The sequence below is a fragment of the Pholis gunnellus genome, assembly GCF_910591455.1.
Source record: "Pholis gunnellus genome assembly, chromosome: 3".
NCBI lineage: Eukaryota > Metazoa > Chordata > Actinopteri > Perciformes > Pholidae > Pholis > Pholis gunnellus.
Genome location: NC_136529.1, coordinates 353977 through 368018, shown reverse-complemented (window position 1 = coordinate 368018; position 14042 = coordinate 353977). Strand labels below are relative to the sequence as shown.

Sequence of the window (14042 nt, the reverse complement as noted above, 5' to 3'; positions counted from 1 at the left end):
CAGCTTGTAGAACATGTAAAACAAATCATTGGTGGCATGTGAGGAAAGAGACAATAAATACATGTGTAACTGCTGACACCCTCGTATTCCTTATGGGATTATTGTTTTTCTTTTTTTCACATCACATGATCTCTTGACCAAACTCCAGTTTTGCTCTCAGAGTTCTTATTGAGAAAACTGTTTTGAACTGTTTAGTGTAAAAGTGTTGATGCGTAGCTCCCCCCGACGCACACAGGCCTGGCACCAGCTGCTGGGGGTGTGTTGGGGTACATAATCCTATTGTGGAGCAAAGCTCAGGTCACAACCCTGTGTTCCACACAGTCTCCACCCTGCTGCAGTCCTATTGGTCCTCCAGCTGCTGTTGCTGCACCAGCATTACCTAAACTGTTGCTCTGCTGCATTCAGGTCCTGTCGGTAAATAGTAAATATGAGCTTCTTAACAAAAACAACTTGATCTTAGTGATCATGCTGACTTTACTTTGATAAACTCACTTAATAAACAATATGTGGGAACAACATGCAGTGTGGGTTTATATTGTATCACTGCAGTTTGAGTATTCATGTTTTCACACTGTTACACTGCAATCAACAACATCATTTGTGATTTCTTTTAATACATATTTCTAAAACAATCAGACTTTTCTTAGATGCAACTCAAAATCTCGGTCATGTCTTTAGAAAATATACTTAATCTTGCCCTTTATGTCTTCCAACATTAATTGCAGTATTCTTGACATGGGGCAGTGAACAGGAATGTTTGTTCTGTTTGAGCACAGAGTGAGATATCACCAAGCACTAGAGGTCGGCTTTGATTTCTTGGTCTATACTGTGACTTCCTGTCGGTTTAAACCAAAGCATGGCTCTGTCAACTTTGTCCCGTGTGACGTGAATGCACCATGACACCAGCTGTCTCACACCAGGAAGTGGTTTGGGATTGACCTGTGTGTGTGTGTGTGTGTATGTGTGTGTTTTTGTGGGTGTGTGTGTGTGTGTGTGTGTGTGAACAACCCCCTCCATGCCTTGTTAGGAAAGCCGTCCTCCCTCCCTCTGTCCTCAATCCTCCTGTCCCTCTGTCCCCTGTGCACTCGCTCTCAGTTCATGTCAGCAACAGCATGCGACAGCTTCCATCCTCTGCTTGTTCACCAGGATGAACACTTTCTGCTCTCTGCTCTGTATCAAATACAGGTAGGGAGGGTCTGGAAACACACACACACACACTTAGATGAAGTGGGCATTGTTGTCACTGGGAGTTGTAATAGTAGATAAGGACATTGCTAAGTTTAGTTTCATTTAGTTGTTAAAACAAGGCATGTGGCAGTCCTTCATTTTAACACCTTGTAATGAAAATGGAGTGGAGCTCAGTCTGTGTGTTTCTAATTCAAATGTGTGTAAAATTATACAGATTATTCTAGAAGAAGGCACAGGATGATTTATCCTATATAAAGGAACATCAGTAATGTTTCTGCGTTGCTGGCAAATATTGATATTTCTTTTTCACTACTGTAATGAAGCGTTTTCTACTCTTTTGATTCTGTATGTTTATGCCTTAAGCTTTGTTCAGAGGCAGTATGTTTATAAGTTGTCCATCCGACTGTCCATTCTCTTGAATGTAACGCCTGCAGGGAATTTCTTCACAATTGGCACAAATGTCCACCTGGATTCAAGGATGAATTGATACGAAATTTGGTGGTAAAAAAGTTCCTTTGACCCACTAAACACGTCTTTGGCCATAACTCAAGAATCCATTCACTAATTATGACAATTTCACACAAATGTCTAATAGGATCAAATTATGAAGTGATGACAATTTTGGACAGATGTGGGTGTAAACTGCAACATGAGGCTGAGGCACACAACTGTGAGGTGGTAATTCTAGTGTGTTCTTTATCTGTTTGCTGGCTCTACAGTCAGCAGCATGTGAAAATCTGGTTACCATCAGCACTCGTCCAACAAGTCTTCATATGTAAAAGACAAACCAACAAGGTTGGTTTAAGAGAAGGGTCGGCAACCTTTACTATCCAAAGAGCCATTTGCCCTATTTTCCACCAAATAAAATTCGTCTGGAGCCGCAAAAGCTATTTCATGTCACAGCTTATAAAGTTTTATATATAGTTATATTATATATACAAAAACTATAGTTTGTTATATTTATGAAATTATAGAACAAGAATAAAGACACTTGTTGACATTTTATTGCTATTTTACGTGTTATAACAATATCAAACTCTTATGAAGAGGAGAGTTTGCTGCAGCAGTTGAGGAATCGCTCTTTTTCGTTCATCTCCAGTGTGATACTTTCAGCAAATGTTGTGTGTTTGTTCTGGAAGCATCTTTCAACATTACATTTTTTGTTGTTTGCTAATTTCTCGCCACATATCAAGCATACAGGTAAGCCAGCATCGTTGGCAGTGAAAGCAAATGAATACGTCCATGCAGAATTAAACTCTATTTTCCTCCGTGACTTTTCTTTTTTTGGATTCATCCATTGATAAATTACCGAGGGCGGGGCTCTGCAGATCATGATTAGCCACCTGCAGGGAAAGGCTCTTGACAACGACGTAATATGATGTGACGCACATTTTAGTTGACAAAATATTAAAACATTTTTCATTTTCAGTGACACAGTATCACCTCAAACTCCAAGATAAGAGTTCTTCCCTTTGAAAGATTGTCCACTGGGCAAAAAAATAAATAATAACCTTTATTTATTTCAATGTTATTTTCCGTCAAAGCCTGAGGCCATGTCCACACTACTACGTTTCCATTTGAAAACGCATATGTTCTGCTAGGTTTAAACTGAGCGTCCACAGTACGCCGTAGTTTTCAAAGCACCGAAAATGGAGAAGTTTGAAAACGGAGGAGTTACCTCTTCCTGTGGACGGTCGTGAAGGCATAAGTTTAGAAACGATGACGTAGACGCCCGCGTTCGGTACTTGATTGGTTCTTAGCAGTCACAACGTGTCCTTCCCTGATTCGTCACGCCCCTATCACGTGACCCTTTCCCGGAAGCTCACGAACAACAACATTGATTACCGATCGACCACCAGGTTAATTTAACATGGACAACTGATTACAGGCATTGCTGACCTTGTTGTCTTTACGAGAAGCAAATGTATTTCTTTATCTCAGCAACCAATCGAAGCATGCGGTTCCGGTGCCACGGGTTGCTGACTCCTGGTTTAAGACAATGACAGTGAAGATGGCAACAGCAGCCAGTCTCCCATGTCAAAGTAAGACACTTTGAAAACCTAAACGTCAAGGCCGCGTCCCTGCCTCAAAGGTTTCGCAGCACTACAACAACAACATGCTACTTCTGCATGTGTTCCTGACAAGCAACAGTCATTACTCACACAACCACAAAAGGGTGAGTGTCAAGTGAGCTTAAACAAATAACTTGTGTTTATCTATGTAACTCCTTTTCTTCCATAACCAAGAGAAAAGCATCTGTTTGAAAGTATTTCATCTCATGTTAATCTTGCTACGTTTTGAGAGCATGGAAAAAACATCCAGAAGGTGTATATATTATTGCAATGGATGTAATTTGAGTCTTTGCAACTCAAATTTGCAAGCTGTTGATCACAGCCTTCAACAAAGTATCAGACTCGGAGCGTACTTCTCCTTCCCTCAGGCAGTTATTCATACAGGATGTGTTGTTGCCGCCATGAAGTGAGCTGCACTCTGATACATAGAGTACTGTCCTTGTTGATATGCTCCACGACAGCCTTGCATGCCTGAAAGGTACACTGGTACTCTGTAAGCTAGAACAATCCCTCTCCCAGTCTTTAAGGCTGTATGTTTCTCTATATTTGCTACTATAAGTGTTCAGTGTAGCATCTGGTCGGCTGATGACTGCTACTGGAAGGCTTTCAAAATAAGATCCTCTTACTGAGGTAGACTGAACCATTCAGAAGACAGCGGTAACTTTTGAAGACACATTGATAGTTAGATGTTGAAAGCTCCTTCTCAGTCCGCTTCGGTCTCAACAAATAACGTTTGGTTTGGATGCTAACAAAAAGGTCCATGTAAATGTAATAATATAAACAACTAGAAAATTTCGCAAGAAATTTTGACAGTGTGGCTTCTACTGCCCGAAGACGTCGCAATATACACACACGCCGATGTTACCGGTAGTGTCGTTCAGGTTCAATTGAGATAGTGCTTCTCTCTTTTCTGCATTTTAGATTCATACTCTTGAATTGACAGTCCACAAATGGCTCCCGTCATTTCTGGACTGGACATATTCATCTTTGTTTGAGAAGCCTTTGGAAATGATGATAGCTAACGCTCCCATCAGTTCTGTACGAACCTCATTCTGAGCTTCATGGTAAGATACAGTTACTCTATGGGGCTTTTATTTTGAAAGGGTGGGACTGGGTGGGTGAGAGAGGGGGAGAGGAGACATATTCATAATGTTTGACACAAACACAGAGGTTATTAAATGGCAGGCTTCATCACAAGTATTCCAGTTAGGATTCACTCTGTGGGGCTTTGATTTGGAAATGGGAGGGGGGGGGGGACAGAATGAGTGAGTGAGATAGGCAGACAGACAGACAGAGAGAGAGACAGACAGACAGACAGACAGACAGACAGACAGACAGACAGACAGACAGACAGACAGACAGACAGACAGACAGACAGACAGACAGACAGAGAGAGAGAGAGACAGACAGACTGTGTGTAGAGAGACAGACCGAGAGAGCGTGTGTGTAACTGGTTGCCATGGTGAGGACGCACCTGGTGTTAGAGGCAGACTGATTCAGAAACGTTACAGTAAACAGTGATTTTGAACAAAGCTCCTGCCTCCTTTTAACAAAAAGCAGGAGTCTGAGTGCCAAAATATGGATACCGTGAGAAAGATAAGACTCTGGCGAACGCGCTGATGTGTTTTTTATGTTTGTGGTGTTAAAAATGTGAGCTCCAGAGCAATATACAAAAGTGGTACCGTCTGCTTTCTTTGAGAAATGAGTGGTCAGATTTAACATGGAGTCTAATGGAGAAGAAAGTTGGTTTTCCTGTCAATTAAGGTCTGTAGTGCAAAATGTGTAAATGTGCTAAATTCCACAGTCATTTCTCTAGACCAGCACACGATTAGCTCATTTTTTTTGCAAAAAATAATGCATGAAGAGTGCAAATTGTGGGAATCTGAGCAATTTCTTTGTAGAAATCACAGAATATTTTCCTGCTCCGCTCCACTCTGACAATTATGCCCTCACTCTAGCTCTTAACGAGCTGCGCAATACACACCCATTGTAAAATCTGAAATAGACCCAAAATGTTCCTGAAACTTAATCTGCGACTTCATGAAAACTGTGCTAGCTATCAAAATGTCCATTTGGCTCAATAACGTCCAGCGTTTTGTCTACGTTTTAAACTTTAAATCATTTTTCTACGTTAAAGTATGGCTTGTCAATCTGGGTCCAAAGTTCAGTGTTTTTTTTGCTCTCTCTTTACGCCGAAACCCCATTCAAGTCAATGGGGCGATTTTGCTCAGTTTTTCAGGATTTTCGGGAAAACCGCTGGGCGAATCTCTTATAAAAGTCATAGCACACCATTCCCGATCGGGGCGCACGTTTGAATATACTTTTCGCACCGCTGTTGGCAACACTGTGTGAGGAGAAGCGTGCCAAATTTTCTGGAAATATAAAGAAAGAAATATTACTAGAAAATGCATTTCCTGCTGAAAATGCGTTGAAATGCTGAAAGCTGAAATTAATTTGCAAAAACATTGCTGAAAATAGATATCCAATTTAAAAAAAATTCAAATCAGCTTAATAATTCAAAAACTTTAAAGGTTACAAATTGCTGAAAATACAGAAATGGGAGACTACCTGTCTGAAAAATGTTGTAGCCCGAAAGCATTTAAACTGCACTGCTGAAAACCCTTCTAGTTGAAATGTTTAACTATGGTGTCTGTAGCTGACAGTATGAGGAAGAAGGCTTTGAAAGTTGAAGAAGTTTAACAGGATTTGAAGATTTTCTCCATAGATATCCCATTGAAAAAAATTGCAAAAAGCTGAATAATTCAAAAGATTTAAAGATTACAAATATGAAAAGTCATAGCACCCCTCTGCTGAAAGAGCTGAACATTTTGATAGTAGAACGGTTTCTGTAGCTTAAAAAATGTTGAAGGAGATAAGTAGCAAAAAAAGGGGGACGGAAGAAATAGTTGAACTAGAAAATGCATTTCCTGCTGAAAATGCGTTGGAATGCTGAAAGCTGAAATGAATTGCAAAAACATTGCTGAAAATAGATATCCAATTTAAAAAAAATTGTAAAAAGCTTAATAATTCAAAAAGTTTAAAGATTACAAATATGAAAAGTCATATCACTCCTCTCCTGAAAGAGCTGAACATTTTAATATTTGAATGGATTCTGTGGCTTAAAAAATGTCAGCAGTGGTGATATTTGTTGTAGTAGTAGTTGAAGTTGTAGTTGTAGTAGAAGTATTATAAGTAGTAGAAGTATTAGTAGCGTTAGAATAAGTGTGTGTGGGGGGGGTCCTCCAAAAGTATCCAAGACCTGAATGACTGAATGAGAGAGATGCACACAGAGAGATAGAGAGAGAGAAGTGTGTGTGCGCGTGTGTCTGTGAGTCTGTGTGTTTATCAACATTGCTGATTACCGTAATCACGAACACCTGTGTGCCAGCAGCCTGTTCATGGAGAACAGACAGGCAGACAGACAGTTAGATGGACTGAGTGAATGTGAGAGAGAGACAGGCAGGCAGAGAGACAGTTAGATGGACTGAGTGAGTGGGAGAGAGAGAGAGACAGACAGGCAGACAGACAGATGGACTGAGTGAGTGGGAGAGAGAGACAGACAGACAGACAGAAAGGAGGTCTAACAATCCCTCCATGTCGTGTGCGTAGAGAGACAGACAGAGAGAGAGTGAGACACAGACAGATGGAGGGAGAGAGTGACAGACAGAGATAACCAGACAGAGAGAGACAGACACTCTGATATCTCTGGCAATCCTTCTCATTTGGAGATTGTCCTCTGTTTTAACATTTACAGCTAAAGTAACTATTGTCCTGCTCTGCCAAGTCTTTCCTCGCCTCGCCCACTTGTGTCATGGTGTGTGTACATCTCACTGGACTCAGGAAACTTGTCAGAATACCCATATTTGATTGGCTGAGCAGCATCACGCATATCTTCAAGTCATGTGTGCGTGTGTGTCTCAGTGCCGCTGTGTGTTTATAAACATCACTAACAAGCTCATAGAAACACCTGTGTGCATGGGTGCATGGTGATTGGAGCACCTGTGTGAGAGATTAGAGTGAACAGCGATTTTCAACAAAACTACCTGTCGAACACATGCCCTTTATACCAAAACCATGAGACTAATCAATAAAATATGGATACCGTGAGAAAGATAAGACTCTGCCGAACGCGCTGATGTGTTTTTCATGTTTGTGGTGTTAAAAATGTGAGCTCCAGCGCAATATACAAAACTGGTACCGTCTGCTTTCTTTGAGAAATGAGTGGTCAGATTTAACATTGAGCTCTATGGAGCAGAAAGTTGGTTTTTCCTCTCAATTAAGTGATTTTCTGCAAATGCGTAAATCTGTGGGATTCCACAGTCACTTGTGTACGACAACGACACGATTAGCTACTTCAAGATCATTAAAATATATATGAAGAGTGAAAATTGTGGAGGCAAAGGCAAAAGACAAATATTTTTTTCACAAGAATCTGAAGCTGCTCTTCACTCTAGCGGTGACATCACACACTTTAAGCTGCGCAATACACACCCATTATAAAGGCAGAAAAGGACTGAAAAAATCATAAAAGTTCAAATGGGACAGTTCAAAAAGTTAAAAAGATATCAAAAAGCTGAATTATGCAGCAATAGATCAGGGTTTTCTCAACAGTTTAAAGTTCAAATGGTGTCTGTAGCTGAAAGTATGAGGAAGTAGAAGGATTTGAAAGTTGAAGAAGTTTAAGAGGATTTGAAAATATTCTCCATAGACATCCCATTCAAAAAAAAGTTGCTAAAAGCTTAATAATTCAAATGCTTGACAGCATTCCAACAATAAAGAATAGGATAACAATACTTGGAATGCTTAAAAGCATTCCAACAATAAAGAAACAGCATAACAATAGTTGGAATGCTTAACAGCATTCCACAAATTAAGCCCGCAGGATTACAGTCAGTGTGCTTTGGCACAGGCAGTTTTACTGCCTTTGTGCCACAAAGCCACACTGAATGACTGGCTGTATATTTTGTTCATGCACATTTTTTTGTGACTTTACATTTTGTGAAAGCAGCCTTACAGCTGGATCTAAACCTCTATCTGATGCTCTCTGTCTCTGGATTTGTTTTCACTTCTTCAGTGTATTCTGAGAGAGAAGGCATGTGATACCTCTCTTGCTTCTTCCTGCTGTATTTAAACTCCATCTTGTCTCTAAATGCCTGATGCAAATATCAAGTTCAAGGCAGTGTCTGATGTCAAATATCACATATGTGAATTGACAAAGTCAAAGTCACCGTCACAGACTAAAAACACAACAGGAGACATTCTGATGTGTCTGCTCCTGAAAGCTTTTCTGTAAAGCACTACTTCATATACTGTGTGACTTCAGACACACCTACAGCGAGGCACATTCTGTGTGTGTGTGCGTGTTTTTGTGAAGTTCAAAGTCCATTTATGCCATTTCTATATACTTTCAGGGGTTAAGGACTGCCAAAATCAAATATACAGTCTGTGTCTTTCTCTCCACACACAGAGCAGGTAAAATCATGCTAGGATCCGGTCTGGGCCCAGGCTGAAGCTGCTGCTCTTTCTAAGGCATTGTTAACATGTAACTCTCTCTCTTTCTGTCAGGCGCTGTTTCCAGACAGCACACTTCTATGTGGAAGACAGCAATTCACCCAGGGTGGTATCCAATGAAACGGTCCCTGTCATCCCCATTCCAGGTAACAATCACCCACAACACTTCTCACATTTATAATCTGATTAGGATTCATTTTATTTATGGATGATCAGACAAAGAAACAAAAAATTGTGGAAACACTTACTTCCAACATGGTCTCATGATGTTAGAAGACAATTGGGAGACAACGAAGCAAAAGACATTAAGCATAAAAACAAACCTGAAATATTAAAACCAATCATCACAGTAAAATAAATTACAAAATAATTCCTTCTATAAGCCCACTTGTATTTAAAGAATTGATGATACAGATATTTAGCCAAGTCTAAGTAGATGGAACATATTTACTAATGTTTTGGAGTAGATATAGATCAATATATGGGCTGGTCTATTTAGTCTAACATAATGCAGTTTAGCTTCGTTAATTGAACATACTACATTTGATCATTTGAACATTGCTTTACACCCCCACTTTGGAGCTATTCAACAAAACACATGGATGCATGAAGGATGCAGGACCTCATGTTTTAAAAGTCCGGGTGAAACAAAAATAAATATGAGTTTGTCACACCACCAAACATTTTATTATCCACCCAGCCAAATTCAAATGATTAAAGAAAATTGGCAAGTGTATATATAATTAGGTTTCAAAATGATGAAAAAACAAGGCAAGTTTATTTGTATCACACATTTCAACAATAAGGTAATTCAAAGTGCTTCACATAAAACCATTAAAAGCATCAAAACATGAGGCAAAAGAAAAGAAGATTTAAAAACAATTCAGAACATTGATTGAAACACTAAAAAGCAGCATAAGAAATAAAATACAGTAGTAAAATGCAGAAATTGATTAATATTCTTGAATGTGGTTCAATTAAAGGCAGCAGCAAACAGAAAAGGCTTCAGTCTTGATTTAAAGGAGCTGAGGGTCTCAGCAGACCTGCAGCTTTCTGGAATTTTTTCCAGATATGTGGAGCAGAAACACTGAACGCTGCTTCTCCATGTTTAGTTGTGACTCTGGGAACAGGAAATAGACCAGCCCCAGACCACCTAAGGGGTCGGGATGGTTCATAACGTAGCAGCAAATCAGAGATGTATTTTGGCCCTAAACCATTCAGTGCTTTATAAACCAACAGCAGGATTTTAAAGTCAATTCTTTGTTGGACAGGAAGCCAGTGCAAAGACCTCAGAACTGGAGTGATGTGACAAGCAGGATTCCCTGCTTTGAAACGCTGGGGTGTTTTGTCATCAAATTATTTCGACTGAACTACTTACGCCATTAACTTCCGCCGGCTAACGTCCGGTTGAGCCCTGTAATAACTTGGATGGGGATAAAATACTTCAATCGCGCTGCTCTTCTAGACTTTCCAGACAGGGACTAACCTGGACCACAGGTACAAACTGGGATTACTCCCAGTATGCCAGACGGCCACTACGCCATTGGCTGTGGTCACTAAGTGTTGTAACTGCCGATTGAGCAGCAGGACCACTGATGCTATGTGCTCTAGTTTTTTTATACAGTGTTGGAGGGGGGGGGGGGGGGGGGCGCTGCATCATTGAGCCATGATTTTATCAGGCCTGCCCAAAAAATCCTGAACACAAAAATTGTAAAAAACTATTTTCCACTATTTCCACAATTTAGTTCTAAAGAGTCTTTCCACATTTACTTTGCATAGAAATAAATCTTGGGTTTGACTTTACCTCAACTTTAAGCATTACCAACTTTTCCTCAAAGGATCCACACTATGTCCACACTATGAATCTCCTGTTGCTCTGTAGCCAACAACAATGCAGCAGGTGGTGGCCATCTCTGAGAGCCGACCATATGCTCAGCAGTAAAACTTGTCCTGTTGGCCTTTTGTCAATATAGCTGGAGGATCCTTCCTTGACTAACGAACCATCCCTTTTAAAAGCAACATTGAGCACATGACCATCATTGTGTGACGTTAAACAAGCTTATCTGACAAGTTCATATCTCTGCGAAACATCTGGTTTTATTCTGAAGGTCAAGCAAATTACAAAAAAAACATAAAAACGGGTGCATGCAGAAGAGTCTTTTAAGTATCTTAGACACCTTGTGAAACAGAGTGTTAGCAATAAGATTTTTGGATTACCAGCTCAGACTTTAAAGTATTTGTGCCTTCAGTCAAAACATATGATCTTTAGCCACATCACAAACCTGTGCTGTGTCAGTACAAAGGTTTAAGTGGTGAGAGAGAGAGGCTGTGCCCAGTTCACCAATTCCAAAGAATACACACACATCCTAAGACATGAAAGCTGCTCTAGCTCTAGTCCTTAGGTCCAGGATTTAGATCCAAACCTGTCAAATCAATTTCAAGCTTGTGGGGTCTCTTTACAATGGGCTTTGGCTGAGTCCAAAGGCCTCCATTGAAACCAGGGCCAGTGTGCCCAGCATGGCAGAGTCCAGCACTAACAAGGGAGTCTGCCATTCAGCCGATGTCATGTCGCCCAGCAGGAACACAGGTCCTGTTCTGGAGTCACCATTGATTTCATATCGCTGTTGTTTGATATGTTTTTTTCTTTTTTTTATGACCTCAGAAGTGTGACATAGCTTTGAATACCAGGAAGCACTGTGTGGACATCAGAGTCCACTGCAGCAGACTGGGTGGTGTATGACCATATGCTAGTGTTAATTGAGTCAATAAGCTCAGACCTAGAGCCTCGCGCATCCCATAATCCGCTTTAAGACCTTGTGCTGAATTTAAAACCTGCCGGAAGCAGCCATTTACTACAGAACCTTCCAGACGACATACACAAAGATTGCAGATGTATGATAAAATGCTGCTAATTTTATATTTATATCTATGAAAAGTCCCACTTATAACAATTTGTTAAAAAACAATCATATGGTTAATTGATAATTGAGGTCTAATGATTCACACAAACATGATTCAATCATATTGCAGTTGAATTCCTCCGATTGCACATTATCAAAGTGTGTTTTCAGGTGTTGGGTAGAGCTACTGCATATGTGAAAAAACTATAGAAAGTAAAACAAAATCCTTTAGTGTCTCCACAGGGAGCTGTGTGAAGTCTGATGAAAGTCCTCAATGAGTCAGTGCCTTTTGGGACTCCAAGTCTGAAAATGAAGAAAGGGTAATGATTTTGGGTTGTCCACCAGGTCCATTCTCAAGAACGCCTGGATGTAATTTCTTCAAGTTTGGCTTGAACATCAAAATGAACTTAAGAATGAACTGATTAGAATTTGGTGGTCAAAGGTCACTATGACATCATAAAAACACATTTTTAGCTATAACTCAAGAACTCGTGCTAATTTTGACAATTTCCCAAAAATGGCTAAAAAGGATAAAATCATGAAGTGATGACATTACAGAAAGACATGGATATAACCTGCTACTTGACTGGTTGGCAACGACAACCAGTCAAGTAGCAGGTTACAGGTGTTAGGGTTACATCCTACTGCGAGCGCCTAGGGCGTAGCCGTACAACACTCTCAGGAAGACAATTAATTCCGAAAATCCTAACGATTCAGCTACGGGGTGAGATAAAAGGCCTAAGGTATTGTTTCGACACCTCCAAGAGGGACATATATACTCGCAGGTGGGACAGCCGACGGAGTAACCATCGTGTTAGGTGCGCACGCCTGTCCCGCTTTCCCCGGGGCAGGAGCCGTTCACGCTACAACAGCTTAACAACATATAGAGAGAGCTTGAATAAGTATTTTTTTGTAGTTGTGATGTTGTGTTGCTTGTGGGAGCTTTTAGTGGGACAGCACAGGACTGGAGTTCATGTTTCATCAGCCATTGAACATTTGCATACAAGCAGCTGCAAATTGGTAGTCGTTCTTCCGACACAGACTGCATTAAAAGCTGAACTCGACCCTGATGAGTGGAGCCCGTTCAGTGAAAAGGCTGAAAAATCATTACACAACAGCGAAGAACTTCTCACAGCACACCTCGGTTTAGTCTTCATCAAATATTAACTAGAGCATACACTCGCTCGCTTTCACTTTGTGTCTTGCGAGACGCTCATTTAGGTATGCAAATATGTCAAAATGATTTGTGTGTCAGTAAACACAGCAGGCTGCGGAGTGTTCTGGTTCTGAAAGAGACAGTTAGCTACATGGAGAAAAAATCTTTTCATTGCTTTGACATCATTTACAGACAGCAGAGTACAATCGTTTACAACATAGCATGTGCTGTAAAATATCTGTTCTGTTGCTCCAGAATACAACATTATACTGTAACTGTACAGCAGTAAAACACCAGTTTGGTGAAAAAAGCAGCACAAAACAACGCGGTTTCCTCCCAAATACAAATCATCAGTAAACCTAATGCCCTCCACAAAGTGGACTATGCTCTATGGCAAGAACGCCTAATGCATATTTTTTTGAGAATAATTAAACGTCACACACAACTTATCTGTATGTATCACTTTGGGTGCAATACCCCATCAGTTAAAGGTATAGTGATGTGTTGTATAGCACTATATATATTAACAAAACACATCATTCAGCAGAAAATGGATTGCAATATCGAGTAAATCTTATTTGACTCTCAAACAAGATTTGAGCAGTGCCTAACTGAGGTCAAATTTTGCCTCACTTCATTGCTCGAGTGTTGTTTTAGTCTTTTGGAGAAACAGATGTGTTCTCCAATGGACAATGCAAAACTCAGACACACTGATTTCCAATCAGGAGGATAAAGACATTCATTCATAGTTTGTTTTCAGTCTTCAGAAAGTGAGAACTTTCTAAACCAGAATTGCCACCAGCCACCCAGTATGAATAGTTATGTAGAACGTCTGTACTTTACTATTGCCTATTATGAAAATTCTCACCATTTATGACTAAATCATTTAGTCTGGAACTTACCTTAAGCTCCTCTGGTAGAGTCGGTCGTCACCTCAGTATCACACGGATGAGGGATAGGGAAGAGGGTCAAACTGTTCTAAAAAACCAAGGTCTCTAGTTTGGGTCCCGTCACTTACAAATGGTAAGGCTAATCACATGCGTCACACATACAGGAGGCATCTTGTACCAAAGTTAACAACAGAATGTAACTGGATTGGTCCCGATAGAACCAAAGCACTATTCAAGGCTAAAGTGACTATGTTAGATTAAGTGTCTAAGCAGGCTATATGTTTCTATCACCTCTATCATGAAATGAAACAGTTTATATTGTAAA

At 40.3% G+C, this 14042-nt stretch overlaps 1 protein-coding gene across 1 annotated transcript in view; it reads left to right on the top strand.

The window, feature by feature from the left end:
* LOC306693940 (receptor-type tyrosine-protein phosphatase gamma-like) overlaps positions 1-14042 on the top strand; it is a gene marked incomplete at its 5' end in the record, with an annotated part of 535669 nt that overhangs the window by 488376 nt on the left and 33251 nt on the right. The window contains one exon of the mRNA XM_079156627.1: positions 8826-8917. Within this exon, the coding sequence (XP_079012753.1) occupies positions 8826-8917 (92 nt within the window). The remainder of the gene's footprint in view (positions 1-8825; positions 8918-14042) is intronic.